This window comes from Notolepis coatsorum, assembly GCF_963971535.1.
Source record: "Notolepis coatsorum genome assembly, chromosome: 16".
In the NCBI taxonomy this organism is placed as follows: Eukaryota; Metazoa; Chordata; class Actinopteri; order Aulopiformes; family Paralepididae; genus Notolepis; species Notolepis coatsorum.
Window position 1 is genome coordinate 19,067,039 of NC_140180.1, and position 14,386 is coordinate 19,081,424.

Here is a 14,386-nt window from a genome sequence, read left to right on the forward strand (position 1 = left end):
TTGTATAAAAGTATAGCAAAAAAAAATAACGGATAGCAAAAAAAGATATTATAATAATAATTGATATTCTCCTTTGGTTCATTACAATTTACTCGAGCATAGTAACAGACACAATATTTCCGACACTGGGAATACATTCCCAGAGGTCCATAGATGCCCCTAGATACCAAGAACATGCTAATGGACCTTGTAGAAGTGGAGCAATCTTCCTTTACTTGGGTATGTACTAGAGATGCTCGATATTGGCTTTTTTACCGATACGATATACCGATATTGTCCAACTCTTAATTTCCGATACCGATATCAACCGATATCACATTTGAATGCCGATATCGGCCGATAATATCGGTAGGCCGATAATATCGCACATCCCTAGTATGTACTTTTAGGTGAATTACTGCTGGATTAGGACTATCTAGTCCTAATCTAATCCTAATAGCCCTATCTAGTCTTAGATACGGCAGAGATACGTTCTCTAGACCAGTGGTTCCCAAACTGTGGTGCGCGCACCCCTTGTGGTGCGCGAGCGCCCTCTAGCGGGTGCGTGACATGAAAAGGCTAATGGTGGTTAAAAAAAATTATAATTTGTTTTTTCTACAATAAAATTTCATACAAATCTTAGTCAAACCTTTAGTATTATGGATATTAAACATGCTGGCAGAGTATTGTCGTGAACATTTTAATTAAATAAAGAAATTCCCTATCCATAGTCGCCGTGGGAAGAGATGAAATAAAAAATGTAATCTGTGCACGGAGACCAGCAACAATTTTTTCAAACAGAAACCCATTGGGTGGTGCGCAAGCTAGGTCGGGAGGTGACAGGGGGTGCACGGCCAAAAAGGTTTGGGAACCGCTGCTCTAGACTGACTGACTAGTTGTTGTAATGGTCTCATCTCTACTCGCAGGCTGCCCAGGTCCAGCTGGATCAGGACTATAGTTGTTGTAATGGTCTCATCTCTACTCGCAGGCTGCCCAGGTCCAGCTGGATCAGGACTATAGTTGTTGTAATGGTCTCATCTCTACTCGCAGGCTGCCCAGGTCCAGCTGGATCAGGACTATAGTTGTTGTAATGGTCTCATCTCTACTCGCAGGCTGCCGAGGTCCAGCTGGATCAGGACTATAGTTGTAATGGTCTCATCTCTACTCGCAGGCTGCCCAGGTCCAGCTGGATCAGGACTCTAGTTGTTGTAATGGTCTCATCTCTACTCGCAGGCTGCCCAGGTCCAGCTGGATCAGGACTATAGTTGTTGTAATGGTCTCATCTCTACCCGCAGGCTGCCCAGGTCCAGCTGGATCAGGACTATAGTTGTTGTAATGGTCTCATCTCTACTCGCAGGCTGCCCAGGTCCAGCTGGATCAGGACTATAGTTGTTGTAATGGTCTCGTCTCTACTCGCAGGCTGCCGAGGTCCAGCTGGATCAGGACTATAGTTGTTGTAATGGTCTCGTCTCTACTCGCAGGCTGCCGAGGTCCAGCTGGATCAGGACTATCTAGTCTTTGGAGCTGTGGTCCAGCACTCTAAGGTCATCAAGAAGATTATCATGATGAACACTGGAGACATGGGGGCTAGGTAGGCTTATCTACAGTTACACTACTCTGTGTGTGTGTGTGTGTGTGTGTGTGTGTGTGTGTGTGTGTGTGTGTGTGTGTGTGTGTGTGTGTGTGTGTGTGTGTGTGTGTGTGTGTGTGTGTGTGTGTGTGTGTGTGTGTGTGTGTGTGTGTGTGTGTGTGTGTGTGTGTGTGTGTGTGTTGTTCTCTCTCTCGCTCTCTCTTATACTGTCATTTCATGCGCAGATTGAACCAAAGAAATTGAGTCCCAATTCTAGATTTCTGGACCATAATTTGACTGCACATGTCTTTCTGAAAAAGCAAACGCTGTCCCATATATTTGCTATCGGGTAATGAGTGGCTTCCTTATCGTACCAGGTTTGAGTGGGACGTGAGGTGTTTCCCTGCAGAGGTGTCCATTACACCGGCCAAAGGCTACATCTGCTCCGGCACGGAGTTTCCCTTAGCGGTGACCCTCGCCCCCACGGAGCTGTGCCAACACGTGAAATACGAGAACCTGCCTTGCTCCATCGAGGGCTCGTCCGACCCCATCACTCTCACCCTGGCCGCCTCCTGTATTGTACCCTATATTTCTAAAGAGGTTAAATTCATTCATTTGTATTGCAAATATTTATACAAGAGAGATAAAACGTGTGTTTAAAAAAAATCTCTATGCTCTCTATGTAGATTCAACATCTGCCTTTTATTCCTCTGATCCTTTTCTCCAACCTTCCTTTCTCCCTCTCCAGGGAGTGGTTTTATCTTGCCCAGTACGTGGCCTTTGCACCCACAACCTGACCCTCTATAACCCCACCAGCCGGTGCTGGTGTCTGAAGCCAATCGTGGAGGGAAAGCACTGGAGCGGCCCACCCACCATCACCATAGAGCCAAACCAGATCAACTGCTACAAGATCACCTACCAGCCCATGGACATGACCACAGAGGAGAAGAAACACATGGTGGAGAAACCCCCTGACCGCCTCTCCTCCTCTGCTCTGCTCTGCTCCTTTTGTTCCTCTCCTCACCTCATCTCTGGGGTGACGGTGGCCTAGGAGGTAGAGTGGTCGTCTGGTAATCAGAAGGTTCGCCTGGTTCGATTCCGTCTCCTCCCGGCAGTGTCAAATCAAATAAAGTCAAATGTATTTGTAAGGCCCGACAACACACGCTAATGTCCCCATGGGTCGGACATGTCTTCTTTAAACAAGTCAAGCAGAAACATCACAATAAATCAAGAACAAAACAAAGAACACCATGCAATCCAAAATAGAATGGATTGCATGACATACCCCACGCGAAGGTAAGGAAAAACTCACAAAAAACCTAGCAATAGGAAAAAAGCACCACAGGCAATGTGGAGGGGAGAAACCTTAGAAGGGCCGTTCATGGGGGCGACGTAGAGAGGATCGTATCCTCTTGGCCATCACCACGGGACGTCCACCACTTTGGTCATCACCACGAGACATCCACACACAGGGAGACGGGGACAGGCGTTAGACAAGTTTGCATGTTTGTGATGGGCGGACATAGCAATAGATACATGTATTAAGCATATATGTGAATAGAATAGATACATGTAGTAAGCATATATGTGAATAGAATCAGAGTATATAAGAGAATTGTGAAATTAAGTAATGAATAGAACTAAGAACAACTGCAAGCGTATGTATACAGGATGGGAGACACTAATCTCATTTTGATCAGTCGCAAATTGCTTTTGCGGGTCAGCATGGAGCAGACGCAATGGATAACCCCTCCTTATAAGGAGCTGGCGGGACGTTTCTGTATGTAAATTAAGGTGTACGAGAACGCGCTTCCAGTTTAAGAATGAGTGATGTTGGGCGGCTGGGTAGCGCAGCGGAGTAAGCGCTCTCCTACCACCCCAGAGACTCTGGGATCGAATCCAGCTGTCAGCGGTACCTCCGGCTTGGTCAGTCGTCCCTACTAACACAATTAGCAGTGTTAGCAAGTGGGAAGCCGGTGGGGTATGTGTCCTAGTCGTTGTAAACAGCGACTCCTACTGGTCGGTCGGGGCGCCTGTTCAGCAGGGAAGGGATCTGGGGGAGATAGTGTGATCCTCCCACGTGTTACACTCCCCCCAGTGAGAGTCCTCGCTGTCAGGTGAAAAGAAGCGGCTGGCTGACTCCACATGTATCGGAGGAATGCATGTGGTAGTCTTCTCCCTCCCCAGGCCGACAGTAGGGGGCAAAAGCGTGCAACGACCAGGAAGGGAATTGGCATAATGACTAAATTGCGATGGGAGAAAGATACGGAAAATGATTGAAAAATTGATAAAAAAAAGAATGAGTGATGTTTTTCATTCATGGGAACCCAGCTGCGATGACCGTTTCACGCTTTCAGGAATCTGGAGGAGGATTTTCGTAAATTTGTTAGTACAAACGTTTTACAAAGATACTTACGAACATGTTAGATAATGAGTTCCAATGTGTGAATGTGAGGCATAAGTTGTAAAGTGCTTTGGATAAAAGCTGTTATATAAATGCAGTCTGTTCACCTCTCTTCCTCTTCCGGCCCTTTTCCTCCTCTCCTCTCCTCTATTCTCGACCCATCACTTCTCCTTTCTTCTCCTCCCCTCGTCTCACCTCCTCTGCTCTCCCCCTCCCTTCGTCTGCTCTCCCCCTCCCTCTCCCCCTCCTCTACTCCCTTCTCTTCTCCTTTTTACTTCATTCCTTTCTCCTCCTTCCTCCCCTCCCCTGGTTTCTCTCCTCTCCTCTCCTCTTTCCACCGATGGTGGAGGCAACTATGCAAGGTGCCAACCTGCTCATCGAGAGCAGTTAGGGGTTAAGTGTCTTGCTCAAGGACACTGCTTCAACGCACTGCCGGGAGGAGCCGCAATCGAACCAGGAACCTTCTGATTACCAGACAACCAACCGCTCTACCTCATCAGTCATCTTGGGGAATGGGGACATTTATAAAAGTTGAAGAAGTGAAGTGACTATCCACTACAGTATTTGTGTGGGTAAAAAAAAACTAAAGACATTTCTTTATGTGTCACTCTCGGTTCAACAGCAGTCATTTAAGATTTTGGAGATACTTTGCATATACAGTAGTCTTTAAGATTAATTAAAGATTTGGATTGTACTCGATTGTAATTATTCTGGAAGTTCTTCTCTCAGGTAAATTTGAATTCATTTTCATTTAATGTATTGATAATGTGATCAGTTTGTGGCCCGTTTCTCCCTCAGTCATTTTAAAGATGTTTTACAGATTATGAAAGTACAGAATGTTAGCTTTCAAATGATGTGTCATACACTGAAAATATTTGAGGAAGATATGCGTATTTGAATCTTGTTCAACATTTAAAGATTGTCTGCATTTTCACCTTGGCAGTCGGGTACTGTGTGAATAATAGCTCTTAAATCCACCCCTAACCACTCTCACACTGGACACTGGACCTTTACACAGACTTCACTGCATTATGGATCCCCTCCCCCCCATGTTTTGCAAGATAATTAGGTCACGGTAACATTCCAATTCTATCCTCGAATGACCGTGGCTCAATCATGTGAATTTCCTTACATAGAATTTAACTGATTTGCCCCCTACACACACACAAAAACCAAAACAAGATTTCATACATTTTCTCGCAATCTGATTTTCGCGACATGAGGCACAAAGTGCTAGACTGGGTCATATTATGTAAGGGATAATGTATAGCTACGAGGTCATTGTCGCAAAATAATTGACCGACACAGAGTTTAAAATACCGAGGCGCCTCGTCGAGGTGTTTTAAACGTCAGTGAAGGTCAATTATTTTGCTACAATGACCGAGTATAGGCTATACATTATCCCGCTTATTACATGGCTAACTTACTAACAATATACCTAATTCATTTTATGAGATCCAATGCAGACGCAGTTCTGTTCTGTCGCTCCCGCTGTCATCGCCGGCAGCTTGCACTGATGACTGAATGCAGCTGTGCATATGCTGAGCAGCTGAAACAGTGTGTGTCAGTGGGCTTGATTACTCCAGCTGCGAAAAACAATAATCACCGGTGGTTATCGAAAAATAATTCACCGCTGTCGGGGGCTATTGACCAATCACAATCAAGCATTTCGGCGAATGTTAAAACGCCATGTAATAAATATTTATATTTATATTTCTCCTCCTCTCCCCCAGGGCTCAGTTTCCTTCTCCGTCCCTGAAGGCAGTGGCATGCTGTACTCCCTGCAGGGAACAACTGAGCCTCCCAAGCCAGAGGCCTCCATCAGCCACGAACTTCCTGCCAAGACCGAACACAAAGCGCTGATCCCAGTACACAACTGGCTCACCAAGCCACAGAGGTACCATACGGACACCTACACTCTCTGCCCGCTTTCCTCATTGGACTTTGTCTGCCATGTCTTGTGTTTCTCTCATAATATGTATTACGAGAATTTCTTTTGCACACCATCAGGTTCCGGGTCGTAATAGAGATGTTGAAGCCTGAGAAGCCGGACGCTACGGTGGCCCTGAAGGGGCTAGAATACATTAATGTTCCTGCTTTGGCCAAGAAAGACTACAAGATATCCTTCTTTACATACAAGGAGGGACTGTTCACCGCCAAGGTGCGGACATGTCTTCGTCTACCCTATCTCTCTTCTCCCTCTTTACCTCTCTTCCATTTGCCACCCTCTTCCCTCCTTTCCCTCCTCATTATGTCTCCATCTCTCCTCTCCTCCCCTCTTATGCCCCTCCCCTTTGCCAAGCTCTCCCCCACATCTCCTTCATCTCAATCCTTCCAGTGGAGCTGCTCAGTGGCCAACAGTAGCAGACTGTGGTGTACTGGGTTTCTCCCAGGTGTGAATGTGTGTAAGAGTGTGCGCATGGCGTGGGAAGAGGCGCATACGTGTGCCCAGCAAATCTTCCCCTGGGTGATCATACCTCCGTTTCTCTCATCCTCTTCTGTTTTCCTCTCCTCCCTTCTCACGGCGTCGATTCCAATATACATGACGCTGTGTTGTTTGACGTCCCCCAGGTGACGTTCTGTAACGAGGTCTCCGGGGAGTTCCTGTTCTACAACCTGTCCTTCAAGGCCACGCCGCCGGGCGTGCTGGGCACCGTGGAGATGGTGACCCCGGTCCGCCGCAGGGCCTCGGCCAGCGTCCGCGTGGAGAACCCGCTGTCCACTCCCGTCTTGCTCACCCTGGAGTGCAAATGTCCCGAGGTCTCCATCCCGCCTCCGTGCACCATCCTGGGACAGGTGACCTGCTCATTTCTTTGACTACACAGTAAAAGTAACCGGTGACCAGAATGATGTAGACTAGTGATGTAGGCTTGCTGGGGTATGCACATGTATCAACACGTTCATTGTGTGTGTGTGTGTGTGTGTGTGTGTGTGTGTGTGTGTGTGTGTGTGTGTGTGTGTGTGTGTGTGTGTGTGTGTGTGTGTGTGTGTGTGTGTGTGTGTGTGTGTGTGTGTGTGTGTGTGTGTGTGTGTGTGTGTGTGTGTGTGTGTGTGTGTGTGTGTGTGTGTGTGTGTGTGTGTGTGTGTGTGTGTGTGTGTGTGTGTGCGCGCGCGCGTGTGCGTGTGCGTGCGTGCGTCTGTTCACTAGTGTGATCTGACGTTTGAGTACAAACCCTTGCATGTGGGTGAGTCTATAGTGCGGCTGAGTGTCCACAGTTTGGATCTGGGTTACTTCCACCATGACCTGCTTCTCAAAGCCCTGCCAGCGCCACCAGAGAGACCCATCCTCTTCTCCACTCCGCTGGGCAGCTGCCACTCCATCACAGCCAAGTTCTTCAACTACTCCCATTACAAGACCGAGTACACCTGCAAGGTGAGGGGGAACAGGCGTGTTCTGGGGGCTCAGCGGGCTGAGGTCATAGATTTATAGAATAACGAATAGGTGGTTAATAAGCACTCATCTTCAGTTCTACCTCACTGGGGGGTGGGGACCCGATGATGCTCGTTTCCACAGGTACTGTCTATGGCTTTAGGATGCATCAGTGGGCAGAGATGATGTGCTGATGGTGCCAGTTGTGTGTGTGTGTGTGTGTGTGTGACGGGAGTGGACCGCAGCCAACGGTAAACAGCCATACACGGTCCACACAGATAGCTGTGATCGGGGTAGAAATAAATGTCAGATCAACGATCAAATTTGTATATAATGTTCTTACCTTGTATCTGATGTAATGCAAAAGAGATAATCCAAATATCTGATCGCAATTCCAAATAATGCTCGTGGAGGTCTGTACCACACTACCGACCATTTCACAATGACGGGCGGGCGGAGTTACGGTTCAATGCCATCGTTGTATAGAACTGGCTCGCCTGAGTATTTATACCCCGCCCGCCCGGCTCAGATCGGCTCCTAAAACACAACAGCCCATTTTCAATGAGATGCAATAGCTCCGCCTGACAGTAGAGGGCGGTGTTGACCGTCTGCCAGCTCAGACAGGCTCTGAAGGGTATACCAGAGGCTGCAGCTATGAATTATGAATAGATACTGTATAGCGAATAAACAAAATAACGATCCCAAAAACGAGTTAACTCATGTCTGGAACTCAACGCATGGCGGGCAATAACAAGTTAACTCATTTTTGGCGCAGATTGTGTTAAGGTGGGCATGCATTTAATATTTAAATGCATCAATCTGGTGCACTTTAACCCTTTCAGTGCCATCCACGTAGATCTACGGTTCTGTCATCCGATCGTTGAGTGCCGGAAACGTAGATCTACGTTTCTGTCACGGTATTTATTTTATTATCTATATCCATTCATAATTCAGCGGGGCACCTTGTGCATACTGTTCTGAGTGTGTCTAAGCTGGCAGACGGTATTATACCGCCCTCTAACGCCTTCGGCCAGTAATGCACCCGGTTAGAAATGGGTTCGTTTATTTTCTATACCGAGCTGCAGCGTGGGGGCGGGTCCTAAACTCTCCGGCAAAACACACGCTTATAGGGATGGCTTTGACAACTGACCCCGCCCGCCCGTTGAAGAGCAATGCCCAATAACGTCGGAGGGACGATCGCTGTGGATAACTGGAATGGCGATGAGATTATTCGATTCTTTTTTTTTTCATTACTTCAGAGACCAGGTAAGGACACTATATATGAAAGCTTGCATTGATCTGATATTTATTTCTACTGCGATTGAAGCTATATGTGTTTATGTGTCTGGCTGTTCTGCCGTTGGGATGCAGGGGGGGGGGGGGGCGCCGGTCTAAACCACATTGCATGCGTGCACCACAAAGGATAATAGTGATGATCTAGCATAGATTTCAGGAAGATCCGATAATCAGGCGAAAAATGACAACGTGTTTATTGAATTACACAAAAACGCTGTTTTCGTGTCTTTTCCCTGGAATTGCTCAGAAGCGGCCGGACTATGTTCATATTCAAAATGGTATCAAACGTAAATGTACGGATGAAAAAATAATCAGTTTTTTGCACGTTGACCAGAAGTAGCTCAATGAGACTCGAGGGCGTTATTAGACCCATAGCGATACTATACAATATAGGTTTAGTTCTACAAACTACAACTACGTTTACATGGGGTTAATGGGCGGCACGGAAGTGGTCACTTCCCGGAAGGGGCGTGGCACTCAATGTGTTAAGAGGGAAAGAGGCTAGATCCGTGAAAAAACAAAAAAATATTTTTTTCTCACAAATCAAAATTTCAGGTTGACCCCAGCTCCAAAACGTTCCTGTAAACATTTTGTGACCTGTGTATTTACCACATAAAAAAGAATATATAGACATTTTCGTTTCATCACCTCAATACTTTGTCAAAAGCCATGTTGTTTTTTGAAAAACTGGGCTTTTGAGGTGATGGAATCACTGCGCCCAGGCAGCAGTGGGTCAGCAAAAATAATTCAGAGTATATATCTGCTTAGAAAATGAAAATGTCTAATATTTCTTTTTTTTTACGTGGTCACAACATGTTTACAGGAACGTTTTGGAGTTGTATTTGGAGTGTATTTCGTGAGTATTTCATTAGTGTATTGCACTACTAAAGCTACCTAGCATGTCCTATATGCTCTGTAAATACTATGTACAGATACCGAGATGTCACACCATGTTACCTGTCACCTGTTTATTGCACAATGTTGTTTTTTTATTGGATTCTATTATATGTTGTACCACTGTATTTTTATTGGATTCTATTATATGTTGTACCACTGTATTGCACATCGTCGCGGGCAAGACCACCCGCATTTCATTGTATACTTGTATGCCGTGACAATTAAAACTCTTGACTTGACTTGACTGTTGGGAACTAGGCTACACTGGCACACCTACTTCCAGTGAATGACGCTAAGCTAGGCTAACTGCTAGGTGCGGCTGTTCCCTAAGCCTAATGTATGCACAGAGAAGAAAAGGGTATGTATTGGCTTGTCTAACTCCAGGGTAGCTAATAAGCTAATTTCCCAAAAAGTTGGCGTGTTCCTTTAAATTTCTGACTTACAATATTGAAATTTAAATGGAACTATTTAAGATAAAGTTAAAGTTAAATAAAGTTTGAAAATGCAACTACATTTTTGTCAGTAAGCTACTTATGTATTTTTTCTTTTATAAAGAACCGCCTGCTTGCGGTCATAAGCAGTAGCCTATCTGTAAAAGATTTTAAGCTGATGATTTGTTACATCCCTACAGGATATATATATATATATTAGGACTGTCAGTTTATCGCGTTAATTAGATTAATTAATTACACAGCAAATTATCGCGTTATGAAAATTAACTCAAAATGAATTACAAAAAAAGAAAAATTTGTATATATTTTTTATCTCATTCATTCCATAAGAACGTAGAATACACATTTACAGACGTTTTTTTTAATATGGTCCATTTGCATGTTCTTGGTATCTGATTCTAGGGACATCTATGGATCTCAGGGAATGTATTCCCAGTGTCAGAAATACTGTGTGTGGGCTAGATCCACAAAGAATGGATTGCACGGTGCAAGTTGCACCCTTACTTACAATTAATTGTGAATTGAAAATGGGGGACCCGATGTAAACAAGACGAAAGTCTTTCTCTGGTCTGCATCCCCTTAACAATTGTGTGTATTGAGCCGTTCTGTATTGTACCCATTCTGCAATCTTAATAAAATGTTCATTCAATCAATCACCGTGCAGATTGATTGATTGAATGCCAATTTTATTAACAGATTGCAGAATGGGTACAATACAGTACGGCTCAATACACACAACAATTGTATGCAGACCAGAGAAAGACTTTCATCTTGTTTACATCAGGGTCCCCCATTTTCAATTCATAATGAATTTTAAGTAAGGGTGCAACTTGCTCCGTGCAATCCATTCTTTGTGGATCTAGCCCTTTATGTATTCAATACTAAACATATATCGTACTTTATGTATTCAATACTAAAGATATATTGTACTTTATTTAGACTTTTCAAAGCTAAATAAACCAGGTGCATGTTTAATATGGAGGTAAATGTATAATATAATGTTGAGTCAAGTCATTGTGTGTCCTGTGTGCATCAATACCTTTAATCAATCAACAAATCAACTCTCACATACAACAAACAAACAAACAGCGTACAAAAGGCTCAGGTTTCAGTAGTACAGAAAGGTTTTATTGTGAATGACGTTTGCATCCACACGGTGTCCTCAAAATATAAAATTTTCATTTATTTTTAGACAGGACAAATATGTAACAGTGTTTAGATAAAGATGAACCATGGAGCTGCAGGTTGACTTGACTCAATAATACGTCTCCATTTCCACCCAACCTACAAACAACAAGACACACAGTTAGTCTGGGACTAAAACACAGGATTAGAAGACAAGTTAATCATTATCATTATTATTATTATTATTATTATTATTATTATTATTATTATTATTATTATTATTATTATTATTATTATTATTATTATTATTATTATTATTATTATCATCATCATCGTTATTATCATTATCATCATTATAATAATAATAATAATAATAATAATAATTATTATTATTATTATTATTATTATTATTATTATTATTATTATTATTATTATTATTATTATTATTATTATTATTATTATTATTATAATAATCATTATTATTATTGTGGTTATTATTATCATTATCATTATCATCATTATTATAATAATAATAATAATAATTATTATTATTATTATTATTATTATTATTATTATTATTATTATTATTATTATTATTATTATTATTATTATTATTATTATTATTATTATTATTCAATTAGATTCAAATGTATTGTCATTGCACAGGACAAGTTTGGCATCCAACCAGAGTGCAAATGTAACAGTAAAGTGCAATAGAAATGCACACTGTGACAAGTGATATTGTTGTTGTTGTTGTTGCTGTCATTATCATCATCATCATTATCATTAATATTCGGTAATATCAAGTTAAACAGGAAACCTTTCACCAACCACTACTAACAACTTCAGTGAGACAAAGTCTGTCTCATGTTTGGGCTGATGATGATGATGACACACACACACACACGCACACGCACATGCACACGCACACACAGAACCCAAAACAAAGACCTTTGTTTTGGGTTCACTTTGGCGTATGTTTAAGTGCTTTTTACAGTGGTCCTGTTAACCTTGTCTTAGTTAAAGTTAATTTACATTAGTGTTTCACACTTTACGTTAGTGTTTTACACTTTACACAAGTGTTTTAGTCCGTATATAGAGCCATTATTGTTGATCTTCGACCCTACATCACTTCATACTGGACTGGAGCTCTGGACCTCATCATATTCACTATCACTATAACCCTTTCACTACCACACTACAGAAGGTTAACCCTTTCACTATCACACTACAGATGGTTAACCGTATGTAGTGTGGTATGAAAGGTTAACCTTCTGTAGTGTGGTTGTGAAAGGGTTAACCCTTTGGTAGTGTGGTTGTGAAAGGGTTAACCCTTTGTTGTATGGCAGTGAAAGGGTTAACCTTCTGTGTTGTTGCCGTGAAAGGGTTAACCTCCTGTATTGTCGCAGTGAAAGGGTTAACCCGTTGGTAGTGTGGTAGTGAAAGGGTTAACATTCTGTATTGTCGCAGTGAAAGGGTTAAGGAGAAGGCAAAGGGCTGAAATGTAACACAGGAGGTTGGCAGAGGGCCAAAGAATGCAACAGTAAAAAGTGAATACGTTTGTAGGTCTATTTGTTAATAGTATGCCCTGTAATAAGCAAGTTATTTCAACGTAACTTTTCAAATGTAACTACATTTCATCATAATAGACCAAACATAATGTCCGTCAGTCTCTGAAAACCTTTAAAGCACCAGAAAGAATGTTGTGGAGGGCCAGTTTGGGCAGTCTTGGCTTAAAAGTTGAAAGTTTTACCCAACAGCAGTGTTGCAGAAACGTGCTTCTCTCTCCCCCAGACGGACAAGAAACACGGACAAGAATTCCAAGTTGCTGGGAACATCATCGCCCCGCCAGGCTACCAGACTGGGTCCGAGGTCAGTGTGGAGGTGTCCTTCGAGCCCTACCAGTGGGGCGAAGTGAGGGGCCAACTCAGTGTGTCCTCGGGCGTCGGTGGTGATTACATCTTCCCCCTCCATGGGACCTGCACCGATCCCAAAGCCCAGGGTCCCTTCAGCATCAAGACTGGCAACAGCATCATCATCCGCTTCAAGAATGTCTTTCTGGAGAGCACAGCCTTCTCCTTCACGGTAAGGAACCAGTTGAACTTAAAAGGTGCTATAGATAACATTCAGCCACTTTTCTCAGCAACCAAGCAGCTTATCAGTAAATGGATTTATTTCACCATTGAAATCAGTAGGAATTGTTGTTGTCGCATGCTAACACAAAGCATACCATGTCTTCATCTGTCAAAAACTCTAGGTGGACAAACCCTGTTTCTCAGTGAAGGAGGTGATGAGGACCATCCGGTCCAAAAAGACCCACAATATCCTGGTGACGTTCGAGGCCCCTCCGTCGGACTCTAATAAGGGGCCCTTTCCCGGAAGACTGAGTGTCTCCTGTGCCCACTCCCAGGGCCGCGGTCAACCGTGGGTCTACTACCTCAAGGGCTACTGCCCAGCGCCAGGCCAGAGGGACCAGAGACCAGCCTCGAGCGTGGATAGAGCATAATGGGCATTTTGTGTCAATGATCATTTGTTTGGATTGATTGTTAATTTTAATATACAAAACAAATATCTATGTATGATGGCAAAGTTTATCTAATATTCGAATAAAAACATAATTTCTATCATATTCTACTATTTGAAAAAAGTAATGCCATCTTTTTATATTAGAATAATGTAAAATCTGTCAAATCCATTGTGTCAACATGAGCCCTGTGCAATTGGAATTACATGCCACTGAAAATCATTATTGGGACAACATAAGCAACCCAATCCTTTTACCACGATGCAGTTCAAATGCAGAACTAAAACTAAACATGTGAAGGGGGCTTTTTGGGGGAATCTTTACATTTTAAGCTTAATCAGAACATGTGTTTTTTACTTCACTCTTGAGTTCAACTTAACTCAAACAATTATTGCTTAAAGTAATACTATGACGTTTGAGCACTTGAAAAAAAGCGGGGGGTGCTAGTAAGCAATTTGATTCTAAGAGTAGTTGTTTAATCGGTTCACTTTTAGGGGTGATACTGCGTATGTTTAGGTGTCCCCCTGGAAGGCTTTTAGGCTTGGCATGGGGGTCCCAGACCACTCTAGCATGATTAACAGACTGGATGAAACGCCACCTTTTTAGTTTTTTAATTGCTTCTTCAGATTGACAAAACAATATAATAAAAACCAATCTGGACATCCTGCAAAACTTGGTCCCAGCTTTTACTTGTGAAAATGTCTCAGAAACCCCTCTTTATCATCAATGTACTGTACATACATCCACCATAAACTTAATAAATAAATAT

The 14,386-nt window shown here is 43.0% G+C and overlaps 1 protein-coding gene across 1 annotated transcript in view; it reads left to right on the forward strand.

Annotated features, from left to right (window-relative positions):
* The window catches only part of hydin (HYDIN axonemal central pair apparatus protein), a gene marked incomplete at both ends in the record, with an annotated part of 297,572 nt that extends 283,973 nt beyond the window's left edge, over positions 1-13,599 (forward strand). The window contains 9 exon segments of the mRNA XM_084331981.1: positions 1,461-1,570; positions 1,927-2,128; positions 2,298-2,585; positions 5,687-5,850; positions 5,964-6,114; positions 6,525-6,749; positions 7,102-7,326; positions 12,888-13,178; positions 13,351-13,599. Coding sequence (XP_084188107.1) covers positions 1,461-1,570; positions 1,927-2,128; positions 2,298-2,585; positions 5,687-5,850; positions 5,964-6,114; positions 6,525-6,749; positions 7,102-7,326; positions 12,888-13,178; positions 13,351-13,599 — 1,905 coding nt within the window.
* Positions 13,600-14,386: the final 787 nt, after the last annotated feature.